Source organism: Crocodylus siamensis, chromosome 1 (genome assembly GCF_052110815.1).
Source record: "Crocodylus siamensis isolate JL-2025a chromosome 1, ASM5211081v1, whole genome shotgun sequence".
NCBI lineage: Eukaryota > Metazoa > Chordata > Crocodylia > Crocodylidae > Crocodylus > Crocodylus siamensis.
This window is the reverse complement of record NC_143395.1, coordinates 421,531,746-421,554,914: the sequence shown is the minus strand read 5'-3', so window position 1 is coordinate 421,554,914 and position 23,169 is coordinate 421,531,746. Positions and strand designations below refer to the sequence as shown.

At 61.4% G+C, this 23,169-nt stretch overlaps 1 protein-coding gene across 3 annotated transcripts; it reads right to left on the bottom strand.

Moving 5' to 3' along the window:
• Positions 1 to 310: 310 nt before the first annotated feature.
• Positions 311 to 21,159, bottom strand: PGAP2 (post-GPI attachment to proteins 2). Of its 3 annotated transcripts, none has more exons than XM_090030986.1 (6): positions 21,044 to 21,159; positions 17,647 to 17,821; positions 15,812 to 16,064; positions 9,080 to 9,186; positions 2,750 to 2,858; positions 311 to 2,291 (listed from the first exon to the last, which is right to left on the bottom strand). In XM_090030986.1, exons 2-6 carry the CDS (start codon positions 17,809 to 17,811, stop codon positions 2,161 to 2,163), a joined length of 765 nt encoding a protein of 254 aa, XP_089887112.1. In that variant the 5' UTR covers positions 17,812 to 17,821; positions 21,044 to 21,159; the 3' UTR covers positions 311 to 2,160. The 3 variants fall into 3 exon arrangements, with proteins under 3 accessions (XP_089887112.1, XP_089887111.1, XP_089887110.1); XM_090030985.1 differs by lacking the exon at positions 21,044 to 21,159 and adding an exon at positions 19,807 to 20,661 and having other exon boundaries at positions 9,092 to 9,186; XM_090030984.1 differs by lacking the exon at positions 21,044 to 21,159 and adding an exon at positions 19,807 to 20,650.
• Between the last annotated feature and the right edge of the window lie 2,010 nt (positions 21,160 to 23,169).

Sequence of the window (23,169 nt, the reverse complement as noted above, 5' to 3'; positions counted from 1 at the left end):
TGAGGAGGGCGGGACAGAGGCGGCTGCCCAACAAGGGGCCTGTGTGCGAGGCGGTGGCACGGGGCCAAAGGCCCCCCCCCACCCCGAGCCGTGCTGCCCTCCAGCCCCGCGCCGGGCCAAGCGCCGGGAAGGTTGCGCCCCGGGGCCGCGGGCGGGAGCCACAATGGGGCCAGTGTGGCAGGCATTGGGGGGGGGGGGGGGGCGCACAACCCTCATGTTCCTGCCAGCTCTTCAGGGACGGCGCCGCGGCACTGGCGGGACCCCGGGGCGGGGAGCCACCGCCGCCAGCCCAAGCCGCCTGCGAAGGAGCTCACAAAAATACTCAGTGCTTTATTGCATCCTTGCAAAATATACATCTGGCTGTACAAAGGGCACGCGGGCCAGGCACACGCACACGCACGCACACACGCGCAGCACGGGGGAGGCGGGGGGGGGCCAGCCCACGCCAGCGAGAGCCAGGCGCCGACAGGGCTGTGCATGCAGGGTGCACGCCGCGGCCCGGCGAGCTGCTGGGAGCCCCGGCGGCAATCAGTGCTGGGCAGACAGCTGGGACGGGCTTGGGCTTGCGGGGCTCGGGGTCTCAGAGGCTCCCCAGAGGCAGACGGGGCAGGGGGCAGGCGCCCGCCGGCCTGCCGGAGAAGGGGACCGTGTCCTGTCTGTGCTGCAGTCAGTGCTCGGGCCACCTCAGTCGGCCCTGGGTCCTCCGAAACGGGTCCTGCGTCTGCCCCTGTGTGACCTGGCCTGACCCCTCCTATCCCCTGGCTGCTGTGCCGAAGGAGGCTTCTCCGGCTTGAGCTTCCCCGATGGCCCCTGCCCGCGGGGGTCTGGCAGCGTGGTCGAGAGGAGACGGGTGCGTGTGGAGAGCCCCCTGCCAGCTCCCGGACATGGCACGCCAGGGGTTTACCGGCTAGCGTGGGCTCCACCCGTGTCTGGACCCGTGCCTCGCCACCCTACCGCAGGTGGCACGAGGCTTAAACCAGCATGTTTGGTCCTTCAGCTACGCACCCACCACTCCCTGGCCCATCCTTTCCATGCTCTCCCCCTCGGGCCTGGAAGTCCCTGGAAACCTGGCACCCTGAGCCCGTGGGCAGTGACCGGCTTGGCTCCCAGCCCTCCGCTTTGCTGAGCTGCTGGGGCAAGCGCCGGCCCCTCAGTGCCCTGCCGTAGGGCCACTTTGTCCTGATCAGCAGGGCCCTGGGGCGAAACAGCCGGGGGGAGATGTACCTGGTGCATTCGGCTGCCGGAGGGCGTAGGGCTCCACGCTGGCAGGGCTGGAAGCTGTCAAAACTCAGCGGTGCACGCGGACCCCAGGAGCCACCGCCAAGCGCCCGCCTCGCTGCTGGGCGCCAGCCAGACATGGCCCCACGAGGCACGGTGGTGGGGCAGCCCGGGGGGTCGGCGCTGGGGCTCGTGCCCGGCATTTCCCAGCTGCGCGGGATTCACGGGAGCAGGAGCAAAGCAGGCGGCCAGGAGGAGGGGCTGCCGTGCTGTAGCCGATTCCCCTTTGAACGGTCCGGCTGCTCCTCCCCTACCGACCTGGGGCCAGAGCCGCTACACTCAGCCCGGCAGAGCGAACCCAGGGTGCGCGGGGACCCAGCCCCGGGCTGCCCATAACTTGGCCGGGAAGCTCAGGAGAGCAGCGAGGGGGACGCGGGTGAGGACCTCAGTGAGACCAGGCTGATGCCAAGCTCGGGCCCTTCCTAGAGGTGCTGGCCTGGGCCTTGAGACCCCCACAAGCAGAGATGCCTTCTTTGCAGGCGGGTTCCTCCAGCCTTCTTCCCCGCCACGGCCCGGAGAGGGGACCTCGGACAGGCCGAGAGCTGCTGGGCAGCAAACCGCGCCCACGGAGGACTCCCAGCCGGCCGCCAGCTCTGCCCTTCAGTTGGGGCCACGACGGCTCCACGCTTGCGACGGTTGTTGCAGAGGCTCAGCTTCAGCGACGGGTCTTTCGGGGCAGGCACAACCCCCGGCCCCAGCCGGCTGTTCGGTGGCACCGCTCGCCCTTGCAAACACAGCGGTGCCGCGAGCCTGCCCGAGGGCTCCAGAGCCGCAGCCCGAATGCCCTCCTCGTCCCCCAGTCCCGCCAGCGCTGTCCCCGGACGCCCGCGGCTCGCCGCGGCAGCAGGAGTCCCAGTGCGACTGTCGGGCGGGAAGTGTCGGCTAGAAGCGCTTGTCCTCCGGCAGCGAGCTGACCACCAGCTCCTTGTTGCCGAAGTCCCAGAAGGCCGTCATGTGGAAGGCCATGTTGGAGAGGACCACCAGGTACTCCAGGAAGGCAAAGATGGTGTAGGCTAGGGGAGGAAGGAAAGGCAAGGGGATGTCAGTGCAACGGCCGGGGAGACAGCCTCGTCGCAGAGCGGCTCCCTCCTCAGGGTCACGAGATGAGGCGACTGGAGGCAAGTGAGACCCTGCCCCTCTCACCGAGGAGCCTGGAGAGGGCAGCAGGACACTCTCCTTCCCAGACGGCCTATTTCGAACCCGGGCCGTGCTGGGAAGGGAGCTGTGACTGCCTCCTTCCAGGGCCCAGTAGGAGACCTACCCGAGATGAACCGGGAACCTCTGCCCATTGCTGCCACCAGCACTGGCCTCTCACTTGGCAGCCCTGGCAGCTTGCACCGTGGCCAGGCCCCACGAGCAGGCTGGCCCGGGCAGGGCTCCAGGCTGGGGGCCGGATGCCAGCAGGGCCGGCCAACAGGGCGACCGAGTAAGCCCAGAGCTGCAAGCACCGGGTCAGGGTCAGGGCCATTACCTCCAGGCTGGCAGTACCAGTTGTGGTGGAAGTAGACGCACACGGCCACGGAGAAGGTGAAGAGGTTGAAGACGAACAGCCACAGCTTCCACCTGCAGGACTTGCGCTCCTGGAAGAGAGCGAGGGAACAGGGTCACTGGCCAGCCTGGGGGCCCAGCCCCTGGGAGCGGCCCGTGCCACAGCAGCCACGTCGCGACCCGCACCCCCATCCCGTGAGCCTCCGACACCGGGGCAGCGGGCTCCAGGCCCCGCCGGCTGCTGGCACGGGAACGGCTGGACGCGGCAGGGAAAACCCCGCGCTCAAAGGCAGCTCCTCTGTGCCAGGCAGCTGGCAGATTCCCCCTGCTACCGATGCGACTTCCCAGCAGCTACTGCCCCACCGGGCCAAAATGCAGGGTTGCCTGTCTCCCCGCTGGCCGCAGTGGGCTCAGAGACAGGGCTGCACGGGTACAACCCTGCTCCGACACCTGCTCACCAGGTGGCCTTTGGCAAGTCACTTATTCCGCCCTGCAAAACAGGGGTGACATGCACAGGCTGGCACCGTGACACGTGCTCTCGTTCAGATCTGCTCGGCCACGCGCCCTGGGCCTTCTGCTACCTTGCCCATGTACGCACACGCCCACCACGCGCTGCAGGCCCTCTGCTACCTGCACACACGGACATGCCCAGCCCAGAAGGAAACCACAGGATTTGCCCCAGCTCAAATCACCCAGTGCAGAAACCATCGGGCCCTGAATAGCTGCACAGACCCCCTGGCAAGGGTGGCCCATGCCAGGCAGCTGCTGCTTATGGGGCTGCTCCTGGCATTGAACTGGCTCAGGGAAGCCCAAGGCAGTTCGGGACCTGCCCGTTCTCAGGATCCTGCCCGTCCTACGCCACGGGCCATCGGTGGCTCCCGGACTAGGCTCTCCTGCTTCTCTGCCAACAGAAAGGGTCCCAGAGCCACCAGGCAGAGGCAGCCTGGGGTCCATCCAGCGCTCCCTCCACCCCCGCGTGGGAGTGAGACGGCTCCTGGCCGCGCACCTCCTGCCCCCCGTGCTCCAGCATCGGGTCCCCCCCTTCCCTCCCCCCCCAAAACCTGCCCACGGGCGCAAAGCCCTAGGCAAACACCTGGGCAGTCACTTCCCCACGGCATCGGCTGGGAGAAGGGACGGGAGCCACAGGCCCCAGGCTGGAGCGAGGTTTGGAGCTACACCCCTGCCCTCCATGCAGGCAGCAGAGCAAGGAGCCTGCCGCCTGGGCAGGATGACAGGGGCAGAGGCCAGACGGGAAAGGCTCCTGCTTACCCCTGCTCCCGGGCAGTGGGAGGGGGGTTTCCCCCAGTCTGACGCTGCAGAAACTCTGCTCCCCCGGGGCCGGTGAGAAGGAGGAAGCTGCCAGCCGCCCCAGCAGTTTCCATCGCCCCAGCGAAAGCGCGACTGGGTAGGCGCCAAGAGCAGCATGGGACCAGGCTGTCGCCAGAGGAAAACCCAGCGGGGAGGGCCAGCACCATGGCTCACTCCCCAGCTGGGGCTCGACCCCCCCGCCCTGCCACTGCCTGCCCACATGGCCTTGGGCAAGACATGTCACCCTGCAGCACTCTGCCTCCTCCTGCAGGCCGAGGCGAGGCGCGCGTCCCGGCGGGGACGGTCTGACACGGGCCTGCAGTGGATGCGGCACAGCACCGCCCGGCCTGGCAGAGGGGCTGGACCGGCTGGGGCTCCGTGGCCCATGGCCCCCGATGCGACGTTCCTCCCCCACCAAAGGGAGGAGCGGGCAGCTTAGGAAACCCAGCTCTTAACCCAGGGCCAGCCTCTGCCCACACCCGCCGGGCCTCCTCTCCAGCAGCTGCGCGGGGAGCAGGCCGCAGTGCCGCTCCCCAGCAAGGGGAGGAAACGCTCGCGGCCCCAGCCGGGCCGGCTGGGGCCCCCCCGACCTTGCCAAAGCCGGCGGGAGGATGCCGTGTCATAGCAAACCTGCCCCGGTGCCCGGGCCCGCGTGGGAAACGAGCCTGGGCGGGAGAGGCTGTTAAGTCAACTCTCACACAGGAAAAAGCAGATCACCAACCACCTTGTTTTCATGCAGGTGGAAGAGCGCGCGCGAGCAAACAGCAGCGCTCCACTCCCGCGCCGGGGAGGCGAGCCGCAGCCCGCGCCCCTTTGATCCCGGCCCCCGCCGGCTGCTCTGCCCGGGCGGCCCTGCCGCGGGGTACGGGGAGCTCTGGGAGCCCGTCGCGGCCTCGGAGGCTTGCTCTGGCTCCGGCTGCAACAAGTGTCAGGGACGGCTCTAGCCACACCAGACAGCCTGAGCTGCAGAGACCCCTGCCTCCAGCCCCGTCCCCGAGGTGAAGGGCCTGCCGTGGTGCCAGCTCACGCATCCAGAGGGGCGCCAGCCCTGAAGCCTGCCCTGGGAAGCCCCAGCCCCTCTATTTAGTCAGGCAGGCGGTCGCAAGCCTCGAGGCGAGGCATGACCTGCGAGCTTCCTCCACAACACCCCAGCCCTCCACAGGAAGCCCCTGCACACTTTTAAGCCTCTCCGGGTATCTTCTACCATCCCCTCAGCCATTCAGTTCTCCCCAGCAAGGCTTGGCTCGTACCCCCCAGGACCTGGGAAAGACCCGACAGCCCGACTAGGACTCGCGAGACCCTGAGCTGGTCCTCCAGCTCCTCCCTGCCTCAGTGATCTGGTCTGTGGAGTGGGCACAGTCCCCGCTTTGCAGAGGATGGGCGACTCAGAGAGTGTTTGCAAACCACATAGAGGACAAAAGTATCTCTGAAGGGGGAAGCAGCGATTGCTTCCCCCCCCCGGCCACCCCCAGAGCAGGAAGGAGCCCTCTGAGCCCTGCAGAGGGAAGCCATTAACCCTTTCCCCCCAGACTTTCCAAGGACGTTTTCCTTCAGAGGCTTTCCTCCCAGAAATGTGCTGCTACCAGGACCTGCAGCATCCTGGGACCGTACCAGGCACCTCTACGCTGCACAGGGCTGTGTCCCCAGCTCAGCGTGTGCGTGCTCTGCTTCGGAGCCACATCTGAGGTTCCCACGCGGGGACAAGCGCAGCCCCTGTGCTGAAAACGACGCTTGGGGATATTTTTAGCTGGCTCGTCTGAGTGACCAGCAGAGCTGTGCTCTGCACTTGCGGTGCTCTGTGCAGACTGGAGGTGCAAGGGAGGTTAATCTGGGGGAGGGTGTGAGCGTGCTCGTGATTTGGGGCAGCCTCTCCTGGCTCCGAAGCCAGCTAACAGCTTCAGCCTCGCTTGTGCGAATGGTGAAAACCCGCTCGCTGACGGCGAGCCCAGGGGTGGGGGGGACGCGCACAGACCGCACGGACCGTGCTCCCTGCAAGCGCCGGGTGAGCCGAGGGCCTGATCAGATGGGGAAAAGGGTCACCCAGGACCCCTAGCAATGCAGCTTTGAGGCGAATGATTATCTTGCGTGTTGCTGGCCCAAAGCACCGATGCAAACACGAATGCTAGGAACCGCCCTGCCTACCACCTCTGGGGATGGACATGGTTAAGTGCTTAAAAGCAGCATAGAAATGAGCAGGTCAAGGCAACCCCTAAATGCAAAAGTTGGGAGAAGCTCAGCCATGCTGACCTCACAGCAGGGGACCCAAACCCTTGGGCAAGGCCGTGCGCCCTGTACATGAGTGGCGGCACCTCCACCCGCCTGCTGCTCTGGAGCCTCCTGTTCACACCACCCCGGCCTGCTCCGCGGCACAGGGGACAGCAAAACGGGTCTGCTGAGGGATTTGACCCGAGATAACTGTGCGCCCGGAGCTGCCCGGGGATCGGGCGGTGGGAAGCGCGGAGCCCGGCGACGCCAGCTGCCACGAGAGCGAGACTGGCGCGTGCACGGGCGAGACACAAGCCCAGCGCCCTTCCCGGTGCTGGCTCCAACCCCCCTCGAGGCTGAGGCTGGGAACGTGGAAATGACGGAAGAGGGGAGGATCCTGCACAGCCACCCCCGAGCACCCGGGGTCAGAGGGGCCTTGCCCGGGCCCACAACGGAGGCCCCTGCTCTCTCCTGCCCCGTTCTGCCTCTTCGGCCACTGCCCACTTCCTCCCCGCCCCAGCTTTGCTGCAGCGCAGCTGGGCGCTGAACGCCGGTAGCTGGCACTTCTACTTCCCCATTGCGAGCAGACTCCCCAGCGCCTTCCTGCCCTTGCTCAAAGGCGGTTGCAACACACGCCGTGCAGAGTGCAATGCTTTTGCAAGACGGCGGATTCCTGTCACACGCGCAGGCACACGTGTGGTGCAAACGCGGGGGCAGCCGACGCGCTGCACCCCCCCGCCCCGAACCAGCGCTGCAGTGGCCTGGAAACCAGACCCCTCGCGGGCCATACGCCGGCCTCCCTGGAGCCCCTTCCCGACGGTCTCTGCACACAGCGGACAGCAGCTGTCATCGAGACACGTGGCCCATCACCTACGGGAACAAAGCCCCGGACTCGGCTCTGCACGCTTAGCAAAGGGCCAGGTTGCAGGCCCTGGGCTCAGCACTCGGCCGCGGGGGGCCAGGAGGATGAAACCAGGCTCGTTCCCAGGGCTAGTAATTAAGATTTCCACCATGCCAGGGGGTAGGGCTAAACTGGAACCCTTCCCTGGGGCCCCAGATGGGCTTGCTACCCCGCTTCCTTCCTGCTGGGAACTGCCTTCCTCCTCCTCCTCCTCCCCTGGACTCCCCCGCGCGGCGGCAGGGAGGTGGCCAGCAAAGCGCCCAGCCCAGGGGCGGGAAAGGAGACAGGGGCCAGCGGTGTGCTGACATCACCCCCCCGCGACACTTCATTTGCCTTTGCCCTGAAATAACACCCCCCCCCTTCACCACCTCCGCCTCCCACGCTGAGAATTTCCCACCGGGTCAGCAACCGCTGCCCCAGCATCTCTAATCACTGCCGAGACAGGCAGCCCCAGCCTCGACGCTCTGCAGCTCGGCTCCGCGGGGAGCAGGGAGGAAGAGGAGGAGGCGGCAAGGCCACCGCTTGCTGCAGACAGGCACAGTTCCCCTTCCCCCCCGCCGGCCGCAAAACGCTCTCGATGCTGCAAGAAACGGGCCCGAGCCCTGGGTGCAGGCGCAGCGGGGAACGTGCAGCCTGGAGCCATGCCCGCTCCTCTCACCTGGGGGCTCGCGACCCCCGGCCCCAGCCCGTCGTCCCGAAACCCTGCTGCACCGGATGCCTGAGCCTCCCCCCGGCCCGTGCTTTCACCCAGCACGGCTGGGGGCGTGTGGCCCTTCTCCAGGGCATCAGCAGGGTGCTGGGCAGAGCCAGGAGCCCTGGATGCCACTGGTGGGGCCTGCTAGGCTGGCGTGCAGGCGGGGCACCGTCCCGGCACAAATCAGGCTGCCTCGAGGTGTCCAAACAATACGGGAGGGGCACGAGGTTTTGCCGCGAGGGACCCCTTCGCAGCAGGGCCGGCGGCACGATGGGTGGGAGAGGGCAGGAGGCTCCACCGCAGCCCCGCTCCCTTCGCCCCAGTTCAACGGCATTGGGCAGAGCAGCACGTGGGTCCCAGGAGACTCGTGTCAGGAAAGCGACAGCACCACCTGCCTGCAGCCAGCAGCTCGCAAGCCTCAGCGCGGTCCAGAGAAGCGCGGGGACGGCGGAGGAGATGGGCCGCCGGCGCAGGAGACCAGCGCCGGGCTGCCCAGGTCCTTGCGCCAGCTCCACCGCCCGCGGCCAAGCCGCGAAACCGCCCGAAGCATCGGTTCCCCCAGGCCTTAGGCAAAGCCGGCGCTGCTCCTCTGCTCCGACGGCGGGTCTCGGCGCGCCCCCGGCCCGCGCGGGAAGGGAGCGGGGGGCTTAGCCCAGGCTGGGTCCATCCCTGGCGCGCCTCGTCCGGGCCCCGATGCACGCGGCTCGCCAGCGGGACCGGGCACGGGTGTCGCTTGGCCAACACTGCCCTCAGGTGGCGAGTTCCTTGCCCGCTTCCCCTACAAACCCAGGAGGCTTCGCCCTTTCCCCAGACACCAGGTCCCCGCCGGCAAAGCCACCGCACTCCCCCCTCCAAGGCAGGCAGCCCCCACAGGCCGAGCGCAGTCGGGGAGGGAAAACAGCCGGACGCAGGAGCCCCGGACCAGGTGCCGTCCTGAACGCCGGCTCCGGCCTGCGGCCCGGCGTTGAGGAGAAGGCAGGCCCTGCAAGCCTTCAGCCCTGCCCAGTCGGTGTTTGTCAACGGGGCGGATGCCCAATTTTCATCCTCTGCACGGTCCCGCTGTTGTGCCAGCCCGCCCCGGCCCTTTCACACCCGGAGAGAGAGGGACAGAGACAGAGCCACAAACCCTGCCCTCCACCGGGCAAGCGCCCCTCACCCCGCAGAAGCAGCAGCGATGGAGGTAGAGAAGAGAAAGGTTACTGTACCTCGGGACTTACTGTGTGTTTCTTAGTCATCCGCCACAGCACGCACGTCAGGAGCATGTGACCCAAGGCCGACGTGATAAAGAGGATGAAGGCGTTTTCGTGGACCACTGCAGCGGGGAGACATCAGATTGCCCGTTAGCGCCGAGCGTGGGGAGAGGCCAGCAGCCCAGCGAGCTCCCCGAGGGGCGCCGGCCTGGCAGCCGGGTCGGGCACGCTTCTGAGCGTCCGCGGGGCAGCCCGGCGGCGAGAGGCCGGGGCGCTGCTTCGGGGGCTGGGAGGACTCCCCTGACCCCCGAGGCCGCGTGCCTCCGGCGACAACCGAGCAGAAGGGAGACTCGGCGCCAGGGGCAGGATAAGGGGCACGGGTCTGAGAGCCTCCCTCTCTGGGGAGCCGTCGGTAACGGCACAGCTTGGTGGGACCAACTCCTGGGCGGAGGGGGGGTTAAAACAAGGCTGCCAGGCAGTGTCCTTGGATGAAGTGGGGACACTGGGAATGGGAGGCCAAATGCCTTCGTGTCTGTCGTGTGCTCCGGAGGCCTCAGTTAGCAGGCGGCAGACAAGGGCAAAGAGTCATCAGCAGATGCTGCATCCTAAAACCATCTGACTGCTGTATCAGCAGGTGAGTCTAAGGTCAGGGTTATTATCGCGATACCACAACTGGGAAAAGAGAGGTCTGAAGGGGGGCCTGCACAAATGGCCAGCGGTAGAAACCCAGAGTCTCTGCTCCCAGTCCCTTGCTTTAACTATCAGACTACAGGCGAGACGAGTGATATCTGGTTAACTAGTCTCCGGGACAAATTGTCATCACTATGGTCTTGCCGGTGAGCGCACTGAATCCCACTGACGAAAAGCTTTGGGAAATTCATCATCTGTTAAAGCATAATTAGCTGTTTCCATATGTGCACACACACTAAAAGACAATGCAATTTGCACCTAATTAGTCAGCTGGGAAAGTCCTGACCTATGTCCTTCAGAGCCCCAGACAAACTACTCTGTAACGAGAAACAGCACAGGATTATCTGTGTAATCCTACCGTTCTCACCGTGATGCCCACCATTGACATTTAGCATTTCGAAGGCTTGTAATAGATGGCTGTTTTCTTCATGATGAATGTCCAACATCACTGTTTGTCGCATCTCAACAGGGCAGGCAAAATAACTCTCAGGAACGATCAAAAATGGAAAACTGCTGATAATCGGGCACCTCACCCAATCCCTAGATCTTGCTGTGCTAGCTTTGCAAACAAGAGCCGGGCTCTCTGGGCTCCTGATGGCACGTGGTTTCCAAGCCAGGCCAGAGAGATGCAGCTGGGCCGTCCTATGCTACGTCCCACGAGCCAAAGGTATTGTCATGCCTAGTAGTGAAGCCCCTGCAATTTTGAGGGTGCCATATTTAAATCCTAAACCCACAAACTCACCCACCGGAAGCCTGGTGCTCATCAGCAGCTCTATAACTAGTGCCACCAAAGGTACACTTGTTTCATGGACGGAGAAGCTTGCAAATCTGTCTGACAAGGAACGATAACAAGGAAATAATCCCTTGTGAAAACAGCAGAGACACCTTGCCAGGGGCAATTAAATGAAGCCTGTTTTCGTTTCATGCTCCAATTAGATCCTGGAGCAGTCCCTTTGGCATTGGACCCTGCATCGGGAACAAGGAAGCTGATCAAGGCCAAAAATCAGCTCGTAAAGCATGGGCCTGGGAGAACTGACGAGTGCTCTGGTGTGTCCCCGTAACCTTGCACGCACGGGCCTGCGATACCCCTCTCGCTCTATGCTCTCAGGGACCAGCCTGAAGATGCAGCTGGGTGGCAGGTGTGCCCACGGCTCTTCAGACAGAACGGGAGCAGACGGTAGCAGCGATGGGGTCTTTCGGTGTGATGGGAAAGTTAGTACCGGCCTGTTCCAAGACTTTGGGTACTTCAGGGAAGAAACTATATCAATGCACTTCCAGTACCAGCCCCACCCCGGAGCGCTTCTGTGCAACAGTAAATGCTCTGGGGCACGCGCCGTCCTGACGCCTCTGAAATAAATGCTACAGGGTGCCTCAGTGAGTTGAGGAGGGCACCTCAGGTCAGCACAGCTATTTCAGTGAGGAGCTAATGAGCTCTGCTCCCCTGAGCATGGTAAGAGTGAGACGTGTCCACTCCTCCTTACCTTTCTCAACCCTTTCTCCCTCCAAGCTTGGAAAATCTCCTACTGACAGCTGACACCTATATAAACTTCCTTCCCATCCTTAAGAGAGCAGAGCGGTGGGCCCAGAGCCTCCAGCCCTTTATCTGGGGACCAAGAACCGCAGTCTCCTCTGTGAGCCTCACACCGGACCTGGAAGGCGTTTCTGGGAGAAGTCAGTCTCGATGGCCCAAGCAGTCCCTGGTCCTCTGCCAAAGCTGCCAGCAACAGGGCCAACTCATGCCCTATTTAGGCAGTGTCTTTTGTTACATGGCAACTTCTCCGAAACCCGCAGGAATGAGGCCCAACCACCTCATTCACAAAGGCCTCCTAACAAGTATCAGATGGCCAGGGGAGGGGACACTACAAGTGGGCACCAGCTTTTCAGCGCATCTTGGCATGAGCTGGGGAACCATACGTACAGCGTGCGAGTTCTGGCGGATCTGCAGAGCGAGGAAGCGGTTGCACGACTGGAGCAATTCGGGAGGTGCCTACGGTCTGGCTGCCTATGGGAGGTGTCACAAGTCTTCCAGAGGTGGCACAATGGAGTCAGATCTCCCCCTGTACCCCAGCTGGATAATGGGCAAGCTAAGCAGGAAAGCCATGTCCCTGGCCTGCCTACAAGGAGAGGAGAGAACTGACTAAACAGCATAAAACACCCACAGCGCTGATGGGGAGACGTAAGAGGACTCATAAGGGCGAAAGGGGAAGCGTCACGGGAGTGCACAGGCAGCGCTGGGGAAGAGACTTGCGCTCCTGCTGCTGTTAGCTGCAGGACCAGGCATGATCAGAGAAGGCAAGCTGGACTGGAAATACTCCCCTGTGCAGAAAGCGAGTCAGGAGCTATTCAGGAAGACTGTGAGCCACCCCAGGACACCTGCCCCAGCCTGGACACCAAACCCAAGCAGCGAGGAAACTCAAGCTGGGAAATGCCTGAAGGGGCATTATTTTTGCCTAGACCTGTGTACTCAGCTGCATGGGGAATGGAGGGCAATGGTGGCTTCACAGCCCTCATGCAAAACCCTCAGCAGGACCACGGACCGAAGGTCGCAGAAGCATCCCCATCCCGAGGGCAAGTCGAGAGCCCGTGCCAGGGGTTGCTGCCGACTCTGTTCAGACTCCACAGCCCTAAAGGCCCCCGAGACTGTGGACTGTGATCCCACGCTCCCCTACAGGGACCCAAGCCCACACTGGAGCTGCTATAAACAGGAGCCCAGAATCGACATGCCTCTGCCTGACCCAGCACTGAGCTAAGCAGCAGCGTGAGGATCGAGCAGGGCGGGGGTGTACGCAGCACCTACTCAGCAGCCGGTGCTCGAACAAAACATGAGTCACTGGCATGCTCTGGGCGCTGGAGAAGCGCAGGTGGGGAAGGGAAAACACCAGAGGCTCGGGAAATAGTAAGTCCTTCTAGGGCGTGTCATTCACACCCTTCCCGAGTCATTTTTCCTGCTGACCCCTCCCCTTTGGCACACAAGGTGCAGTCTTTTCACATGCCCACTAGATAGCAAATGAAGGCATGGGCTGCACTGCTCCTACCTGGCACAAAATCCTGCCCCCAGTGAAGTCCACTCCAGGCCTACCACTGAGATCAGCAGGGCCAAGCTTTCACTGAGGGTGGAGAAGCTAGCTCACTGCTTACATCATATATTCCTCCCCACTATGCTGGATGCCAAAAGCCTGGTTCCCTGGCCAGCTGTAGGAGTATCACCAGCCCTCACTGGCTGAGGCTTCCCTCACCAGAAAAGCGTAAAGGTGAGCTGCTCCTCTCCGCTTCCCTCATCCTTGTCAGGGGAGATGGCAGCAGGTTAGCAACCGGGCTGAGCTGCGTGTACCTGGCGTGTACTCTGCAAAGGTATCTATGCAAAAAAAGGTGCCTTCTCTAACCCACTGACTGCCCCCCAGCCTTCACAAACACCTCCCAACTATCAGGCCAAGCACGCCTGTTCAACCCAGCTGACAACAACGACTGCTTTCATTCCTGGTGGGATTCCAGGGGGATGAACTAGGCTCAGTGGGTTTGCAGTAGGTAGTTGGGGCTGTGAATCTGACTGATAACATCTGTCTAACTGGTAAAGATGTGCAAATCACACCGGATGACAAAGCTAACCTATTTAACGATTTCTTTGCCTCCAATTTCCTGAGCAGGGACCAGATCAGCCCCCCCACCAGGCTCCCCTCAGGCCCCAGGGGAGGCGCACCCAGGCCAAAGGTCAGGGAGGGTCTAGTCAGGGAACTCCTGGAGGGGCTGGATGTATTTAAATCAGTGGGTCCGGACGATCTCCACCCCTGAGTGCTGAGGGAATTAGCTGCGGTGATTGTGGGACCCCTGGCACGGCTGTACGAGCACTCGTGGTGCTCTGGTGTGGGGCCAGAGGACTGGAAGAGAGCCCATGTGGTTGCCATCTTCAAAAAGGGGAGGCAGGAGGACCCGGGGAACTATAGGCCAGTTAGTCTTACCTCAATCCTGGGCAAGCTTTTTGAGAAAATTATTCTGGCACATGTCCATAAGGGGCAGGCAGGGGAGATTATGCTTAGGGGCAACCAACACGGGTTCATCAGCGGCAGGTCCTGTCAGACCAACCTGTGGCCTTCTACGACCAGGTCACCAAATCCTTAGATGCAGGGGTAGCGTGGACATCGTCTTCCTGGACTTTCGGGAGGCCTTCGACACCGTCTCTCACCCCGTTCTCATTAAGAAACTGGGGGCTGTGGTGTCGACACCCGCACAGTCAGATGTGTCGCCAACTGGCTGGAGGGCCGCACCCAGAGGCTGGGGGTGGATGGGTCCTTCTCAACCTGGAAGGACGTGGGCAGGGGGGAGCCGCAGGGCTCGGTCCTCGGGCCCGCACTGTTCAACATCTTCATCAGTGACTTGGATGAGGGGGTAAAAAGCACCTGTTCAAATTTGCTGATGACACTAAGATGTGGGGGATGTGGGCACACTAGAAGGGAGCAATAGGCTCCAATTGGACCTAGACAGGTTACAGGGGTGGGTGAACGAGAATAGGATGGGATTCAACACCAACAAGTGCAAGGTGCTGCACCTGCGGAGGAACAACCGGCACCATACCTACAGGCTGGGGAACTCCCTTCTTGTCAGGGCAGAGGCAGAAAAGGATCTTGGAGTCATCACTGACTCCGAGATGAACTTGAGCCTGCAGTGCGGGGAGGCGGTCAGGAAGGCCAACCGCACCTTGTCGTGCATCCACAGATGCATCTCGAGCAGGTCCAGGGGGGTGACCCTCCCCCTCTGTGCGGCGCTGGTCAGGCCGCAGCTGGAGGACTGCGTCCAGGTCTGGGCGCCGCACTTCAGGAGGGATGTGGACAGCATGGAGAGGGTCCAGGGGAGGGCCACTCGTATGATCAGGGGTCAGCAGGGCAGGCCCTACGAGGAGAGGCTACAGGACCTGAACCTGTTCAGCCTGCACAAGAGAAGGCCGAGGGGGATCTTGTGGCCTGTTATAAACTAGTCAGGGGGGACCAGCAGGCATTGGGGGAGTCCCTGTTCCCCCAAGCACCGCCAGGAGTGACCAGGAATAACGGTCACAAGCTGGCAGAGGGGAGATTTAGGCTAGACATCAGGAGGCGCGACTTCACGGTCAGGGTGGCTAGGGTCTGGACCCAACTCCCAAGAGAAGTGGTGCAGGCTCCTACCCTGGGGGTGTTTAAGAGGAAGCTGGATGAACACCTTGCTGAGGTCGTTTGACCCCAGTACTCTTTCCTGCCATGGCAGGGGGTCGCGCTCGATGATCTGCTCAGGTCCCTGCCGACCCGACCAACTATGAAACTATGAAATCAGAAAGAACTCAGCTCAACCCAGAGTGGCTGGGATGATGTAGCTGGGGCTGGTCCTGCTTGGAGCAGGGGGCTGGACTAGATGTGACCTCCTGAGATCCCTTCAACCCTCATTTCTATGAGTCTAGATTAAATTCTTAGACTCCACCTAAGTAATGCAAAAAAAACATTCTTTCTCCCCGAACTAAGGAGCCACTGCACTAGCCCTGGACAGCCACTATTTAGTCTAGATATGCACCTAACTGCTGGGCCTAGATCAGAGAATTAACTGTGTCAGCAACATGTTACCACTTCTAAACACTTGTGATGAGAAAAGGCAGAAATACATCCCCAGGCTCACCATGCTTTAAGACTGCACAAAGTGTCTTGACAAAGCTCACTTTAACTTCACCTGAAGACTAACATGGGAAATTTCATCCCAAAAGCAAACTATTCAAGCTAAAGTTAAAACATATGCTAGAACGGGAGCTAGAAGAGAAGACCCCACCCTACCGGCAGCAGGAGAGGGTAATTTTCATTTTCAGAAGTGCATCCCCCACAGGGATAAGACATGGTCTGGATGCAAGGACAGGAGCCAAGAACCCTCAAATTCAAACCCCATCTCTAACACCGGTTTCCTACTATGAGGCTTGACTAACTCATGCTTGCAGAATGCCTCGGTGACAGATGCCTTCAATACAAGACCAGGTACTCTTATTATGGTGACATGAACCGCGGATTTTAAGGGAATGTGAGTGTTTGCTGTGAGAAGGGAGAAACCTACCATCATTTTCGGATGAGGACACATATGTCAGAAGGAGGAGAGCAATGTTTTCAAGCAGGTTGAGCCCGAAGTTGAAGCGGCAGAGCCGAAGGTAGTGAGGGTGCGTGCAGTGGCAGCTCTGGTAGTGGTTCCAGTACGTGACAGCCACCAAGATGCGCGGAGCCGAGTGGAGGCCGATACACAAACGCCACACGTAACGCTGAGGGGTCTCGCCTCCGATAGCTGCGCTGATGGAGGGCAGGTAATTTGAGACCTAGGAAAGAAACGACGGCTTGTGGATCAGACATCAGGATTCTTGTATTAGGAGGTCTCATCTACTGCTCTCTAAGCTTTTACAGGCCAGATCCTGTCCTACTTATTAGGTGTCCAGATGGACTTAGGTGCCTAAGCGTGATCCTGTTCCACTCTGCTCAAATCCCTGAAAAGCCATTATACAAAAGTTGGCTGGTCCTCCTGCTTGCTGTTTCGGGTGACTTGGTCTTGAGGGGAAGAGGAAGTCGTGTTACAAACTTAGGTGCATTAAAGGTCTTTTTCAGGTGAATAAGGATTGTGCACATAATCACATAACAGGTGGAAGAGGATCAGGCCCTACCTTTTATAATCATAGAGAAAGACCCCCAGGTCGTCTAGTCCAACCCCCTGCCAAACCAGCGCAGCCAAATGTTGGTCTGACCTGCTCTGGAAAACGTCCAGGGATAGAGACTCCACAGCCGCTCTTGGTATCCGATACCAATGCTTCACCACCTCCGTAGTGAGCAAGCTCTTTCTAATCTCTAACCTAAATTTCCCCTGCTGCAATGTGAAACCATTGCTCCTTGTCGTATCCCCTGCAGCCACAAAGAATAGTCCATCCCAATGCTCTGTAAAATCACCCTTCGAGTATCTGAAGGCTTATCACAGCTGTTTTATTCAGACGAAATAATCCCAGTGCTTCCAATTTTTCTTACTGTGTTTCCCAGGCCTCTAATCGCTTGTGCTGCCCTCCACTGGATGCTTTCTGATTTGTACCCATCTTTTTTGAAGTGCGGTGCCCAAAACCGGACACAATACTCCAAGGGAGGCCGCACCAATGCCGAACACACAAGAAGTATCACTTCCCTGGACTTGCAAGAAACTATTCCATTAATATAGGCCAGTGTGCTATTGACTAGTTTTTCTATTTTGCAGCCAGAGCACACTGCTGGCTCACCTTCAGATTCTGGTCCACAGCGAACCCCAAATCTTTGTCTGCAATCTGGAGCCTAGCCAGTCACTCCCCAGCCTATATCTGTACATGAGAGCCTTCCCTCCTAGTGCGGGACTTTGCGCTTGTCCTTAATGGATTTCACTCGATTGCTTTCAGACCATTGCTCCGGTCTGTCCGGGTCATTCTGGATCCTAAAATCCCTCCAAAGTTTCTGCAGCTCCACCTGACTGGGTGTCAGGTCCAAGGCATGAATGGAGATACCGAACAATACCAGGCAAGCACAGACCCTTGGGAACCCCCCCTCAATACCACCTCCCGATTAAAGTGAGTTATCGGGGGCTGCTCTTTGCAGCACGACGATCCAACTACTTACGTATTCACCTTCCAGTCTAGGTTAAACTACTGTATTTCCTTGGCTTACTAATGAGAATGAAAAATGCATAGCACAGAGGACATAATTATTCCTGTTTCGCTTGCCTGAGATCACACGGCAAATCAGCAGGGGAGGCCAGGAAAAACAGGCATGACACCGGATGCCCAGCCACCGGCTCTAACCAGTAGCCCACACCACCAGCCCTAGCAGCCATACCTTTAACGCGCTTCCCTCTATGAGGGATTAGAGGGTCTGTAACCCGGTGCAGAGACTTACGCCACAGTGCGTAGCCGTCGTCTCCTGGAAATGGAACAGCAGAGACCAGATCACGCAGAAAAGAAATCCAAACAGCGGGCAACACACGGTCCCAACCGCCAGGGTGGTAAAGCGAAGTCGAAACAGGGTCCCATCTCGATCCAGAGGCAGCGGTAACTGAAACATGTTGCTGGACCTAGAAGCAGAAAGCCCCTGTTTGCCGGGTGGCCCTTCTCCCCCGGCAGGACTCCCCGGCGCGGGTGGCCACAGCAGATCCAAGCGATGCAAAAGGCCAAGGTGCGCAGCAAGTCGGTGCGTGACCTCTCACACCCGAAACCCCAGGGTCAAACTCTGCATTGCCAGACTAAACACAAGCAACGCGAGTTAACGGCTCAGATCTTCAGGTGGGTTGCCGTTTAGGCTTCTGTGAGAGCTGAGGGGGGAAGCTACACCAGCCTGGATTCAGGCAGACCCCCTAACCTAGGGGCAGGGTCAAGGACAGAGCGAGAAAGAGAGTCCTGCAGGGCCAGGGCCTAATCCGAAACAGTGCTGCATGTCAGTCACTTCCATCAGAGACCATCCTGAGAGCAACTCTCCGCACCAGGGCCTGAGGCTGCAGAGCTGGGACCCTGCCCCAGGCAGGCTCGCCCGACCCCCCGGCCTGTCTGGGGAGGGAGAGCGCAGCAGGCGTTTCACGGCACGTATCAGGGCAAGCTTTAATCATCACCAGACACTGAAATACATCAGAGGACAACATTACCCCAGCACAACTTGAGCTACAAAATTGACTAGACCGCTCTTTATTAACCAGGGTGCCCTGCCTCTCGCTCAAGCCTCGTGGCCCTAACAGCTCACCCCCTTCCAGCCTGCAGGCTAATGCAGACTCACGGAAATCGTAGAGAAGCGGGGCTGGAAGGCACCTCCAAAGGGTATCTAGTCTAACCCCCGGCCTGAGGCAGGATCATCCCAATCCAAGCCACCCCATGCAGTCCATCATCTAACCCCTTCGTAAAACTACAGCACAAGTCAGCACACCCCACACCTGCCACAAGTGAAGCAGGGGGACCACAACAGTCAGTGTCCTGCTTCTATAAAAGATGGTTAAAATACACTCCAGAGGTCCCAGGAAAAAGGCCACGTCCCCCATTGTCATAGAAAATGAGGGTGGAAGGGACCTCAGGAGGTCCAACCCCCTGCTCCAAGCAGGACCAGCCCCAACTCCATCATCCCAGACTTGCATTATAGAGGAAGGCCAAAAAACCCCCAACCGATCTGCAATTCCTTCCTGACCTGACCGAAATACGGCAACTGGTCTGACCCCGAGCAGAGGTGCCAGACCCTCTAGCCAGGACCCTCCAGCTTTCAAGCACCGGCAGGAGCACGGGCGCAGCCCAGTCACCACCCCCGGCCTCGGCACCCGGCGGCTTTGAGGAGGGCTTAAAACTCCCCCGACACCCACGACAGAAGTGGGGGAGGCAACCAGCAGAAGCGGGGAAACCCCCATTGCAGAACACAGGCATCGCGATGCCTACAACATCCCCGCCCTCGTGATGGAGCCCACAGCTCCCCCGGACCCGGGCGTCCGTCTACCCCGTTTCCCTGGGATCCGGCCGAGCCCGACTGCTGCCGGCGGGCTGCACCCTCCTCTCCGCAGCCAGAGAGGGAAGGCGCTCGCCGACTTCTTTGCGGCAGCCCTTCCCCCCGGTATTCGAAGACCGCTATCATGTACCCCTCCTAAGCGCCTTTTCTTCAAGCCGGACAGGCCTAGCTCCCGCAAATCCTCAGGAACCCCTCACCGCCGAGGGCGAAAGCGCTGGATCCGAGGGCACGGCAAGTGCAGCGGGTGTGCGAGCGATCAGGCATTTAACACGCACGGGCCTGCACAGGGGATGACGGGCACCGTGATTCGCCTGCCCCAACGTCACACCGCACCGTGCGCGATTCAGGCACCTGGAAGTCTGCCGGTGTGTCAGAAGGGCGGCTCCCGTCTGCAGCTGGCTCCGCCAGAACGAAAACACGCACGAGGAGAGCCATCGGCTCTCCCTGCTCGGACTAGAGCCCTCCGCTCTCTCCCTCGGACTTTGCTCGGATCTGGCCTTGCCCTGGTTGCAACTCCCCAGCCGCGCGAAACGAGGGAACCCGACACGCAGCGTTTCCAAACACCCCCCATGCACGTCTCACCTCGTCTCCACCGCTCTTCCTGTCCTGGGACAAATCCGACTTACGCCCAATCCCCGCTGAAGCCAATTACAGCGCGCGGCTGCACTGTCTGCTGCCATTCGCACTGCATTATTTCTCCCCCACCTCCCCATTGCAAACGTGAGGACACGAGCTTTTCGGGGGCAGGGCGAAGGTCTCTTTTTGTCACACTAAGCTGGGACTCCGTGCGCAAAACGCCGGGGCTTTGCTTTTATCAGGGCTGCGATCTGGCTGAAATCGCACCTTCCGTCTAAAGCTCTGTTGTGGTGCCACGGTGATGTTCACCGATGAAAAGGTAAAATGCCACAAAGGCCTGAATGCTGAAACAGCATCGCCCTTTGAACGCTAGGTCGTCTGATGTTTACTGCACGGGAAAATAAAACGCAACGGAGGCCGGAGGGGGGCAATTCGGGCCACCGAGAGGGGATCTCTCTTGCAGGTTAGCACTGCCCTCGCTGTCACACACGTGCCCGTCTGGTCTGCCCCTCGCCGGGCTTCTGCCCAGGCTCCGAAGCAGTCAAAGGCATTTGCACCGCAGGCGAGAGAGGAAAAAAAGGCGAGGGAGCGCAGCTCAGCCGAGCGCACGCGGCCCTCCGGGGCCCCGATGAAGGAGACAAGGAGCCCAGCGCGTGCAGCCCCTGGCCCCACGGTTCACAAAGCGATGGCAAGGGCACGCCGAGCGGCACTGCGGAAGGGAGGGCGTGCACACGCGTGCACCCCCCCGTGCAAGCTGCTTCCTGCCCCCCCCGGCCCCGAGCCCCCGCAGCTGCACACAGCACGGACCAGCCCGCGCGCTTGCGGGGCAGCTTTGGCGAAGGACGAGGGGGGCCCTCGGCTGCCCCAGGCTGGGGCAGAACGGAAACCCCGAGAGCGGCCGCCTGAGCACCCTCCCCTGCTGCTCGGGGACCCCAGCCCCCCTCGCCCCTCCCGCACCCCGCCGCCAAGGGCTCCGGCCCCCCACGGGCCCCCGCGTGCCGCCCTGCCCCCCACAAATACCCCCCAGGCGCCCCCTCCCCACGCCCGCCACCTCTTCTTGGCCTCAGAGACTCCAGCGCCGCTCCCGGCCCCCAGCGCCCCTGCAAGGCCCCAGAGACACCCCCAAGGACCCCATCACCCCTCCCGGCCCCCCCCCCATAGTACCCCGCATTGCCCCCAGCGCCCCCCCGCACCCCTCCCGGCCCCCCAAATGCCCGCGGGCGGCGCGGGCGCGGGGACTCACGGCGCTCGGGGGCGCGGGCGGCGGCCCGGGCCGGGCCGGGCTGCGGGGCGGAGCCTGCCCAGGGGGCGGAGCCGGCGCCCGCCCCCGGGATGCTGCTGCGGCCCGCCGCGCGTCCCCGGCCCGCAAAACCCCGCGCGGGCCCGGGGCAGCCGGGCGGCAGCGGCGGCGGCGGCGGCGGCGGCGCTCCCCGCGGCCCGGCCCGGCCCGGCCCGCGCCTCGGGGCTGCGGAGCGCAGTCGCCGCTTGCCGCCTTTGCCCGGGCGGCTCTCGGCGCGCCCGCCCGCGGGCACCGAGCTGGAGACGAAGCGCCCTCGCCAAGGCCGGCGATACACGAGACGCTCCGGGCGTTTTAAGTAAAAAGCCCCCACACTTTTGTGCACGGGCGTAATGTGTGCACCCGCATAATGCGGGGGCAGGCACTTATTTTGGGCAGAGGGCCACTGGCTGAGTTTCGGCAAGCCGGCGAGGGCCGCGCGACAGGCAGCCCGGGGCAGATTAATATTACTTGCCAGTACTCTTCCCTGCCACGGCAGCGGGTCGGACTAGATGATCCACTCATGTCCCCTCTGACCCTAGAAACCGTGAAACTACTTTTCTACATTTTTTAGGGGCCCCGCAGGCTGGATAGAATGGCCTGGTGGGCTGCATTCTGTCTACCCCTGGCATAATGTGTATGTGTGCATGTGTATGTGTACATGTGTCTAACACGTGCATGTGTATATGTGTATAACGAATGATGTGGGCATGTGTATAATGTGTGTGCGCGCATGTGTATGTGTATCATGAGTATGAGGTGTGCATAACGTCTGCGAGGTGTGCATAACGTCTGCATGCATATGTGTGCATGCTTATAATGTGTATGATGGGTGCATGTGTATAATGTGTATGTGTGCATGTGTATAACCAATGATGTGTGCATGTGTATGTGTGTGCATGCATGTGTATAAGGAGTATGAGGTGTGCATGTGTACAATGTGTATAAATGCCCCTGGAGTTTTAAATGTAATTTTAAATCTAGTTTAAATGCAATTTGAAATCTAGTTTTAAACCAGCTTCCAAGAGAAGTGGTGCTGGCTCCTACCCTGGGGGTCTTTATGTTGGATGAACACCTTGCTGGGGTCATTTGACCCCAGTGCTCTTCCCTGTCATGGCAGGGGGTCGGACTTGATCAGCTCAGGCCCCTTCCGACCCGGCCAACTATGAAACTGTAAATCCTGGAGACTCGGGGGCAATCCTGGCAGACAGGCCGCCCCTACGTGCCCCGCTCCTGTCAGCCACTGCAGCCCTTGGGTGTGCCGAACTGCAAGCCTACCAGCCGAGGCCAGCTCTGCCACCCATGCCTGTCGCAGCCCCGAGAGCCCTCGCGCACGGAGGTGCCCGGCCTGTCGCCAACGCAGGACTAACGACCAGCCCCCGCCACTTGCGACGTGATTAACACCCGCGCCCGGGGAGCCGCCGGTTGAACCGCCCTGTCCCCGGAGCTGAACAGGAAGAGGACGTGTCCCGCACTGGGCGGTTGCACAACGCTGCGCGTGATTCAGCCAAGAGAAGGACCCTGCGGTTCTGAAACCGAACCCCCGCCGTCGGCGCAAGCCCACGGCTCCGGCGTAGGCCGGACGGGGCTCAACGCTTTCCCAGCGTGGGGACCCCGGGGCCTGGCACGTGTTTGGTGGCACGCTACATGGAGGCGCAGAGCTGCTCCCTGGCAGGGGCATGTGGTGGGACAGCGCCGGCACACGTCACACCCATGACGCAAGGGGCCGTGCACGTGCACCCAGGAGACTTCTCTGCAGGGCCCCAACCAACACGTGGCCCGCGGCGGCCCCTTTAAGGCTTCCGCCCCTCCCGCCCAGCGGTCACTATGGGAACCGCAAGTCGCCCCTCTGATTGGTGCAGCGCAGCGAAGCCTCGCCCCTCCCTTCGGACAGCAGTTCCGAAAGCCCCGGATGCCGGCTGGGCGCGAGGAGATTTCTGGGCCCTTCCCCCCCATGGCCAATCAGCACGCGACCCCGCGGCCCAATCAGCGTGGGGGAAGGCGTGCTTACCCAATGAGGGCTGGGAAGCCTCGGTTTCAAACCACAGTGGCCAATGGGAGCGCGGCCGCGGGGCGGGCCAATGGGGGCGCCG

Bases quoted from the DNA above. Each gene is read 5' to 3' on its own strand.
- PGAP2 (XM_090030984.1), bottom strand. From the start codon at position 19,937: ATGGGGAGGTGGGGGAGAAATAATGCAGTGCGAATGGCAGCAGACAGT. The intron at 17,822-19,806 runs GTGAGACGTGCA...TTCTGCTTCTAG, and splicing joins GGAAGAGCGGTGGAGACGAG to GTCCAGCAACATGTTTCAGT. The intron at 9,187-15,811 runs GTAGGTTTCTCC...TCCCCGCTGCAG, and splicing joins GTCCTCATCCGAAAATGATG to TGGTCCACGAAAACGCCTTC.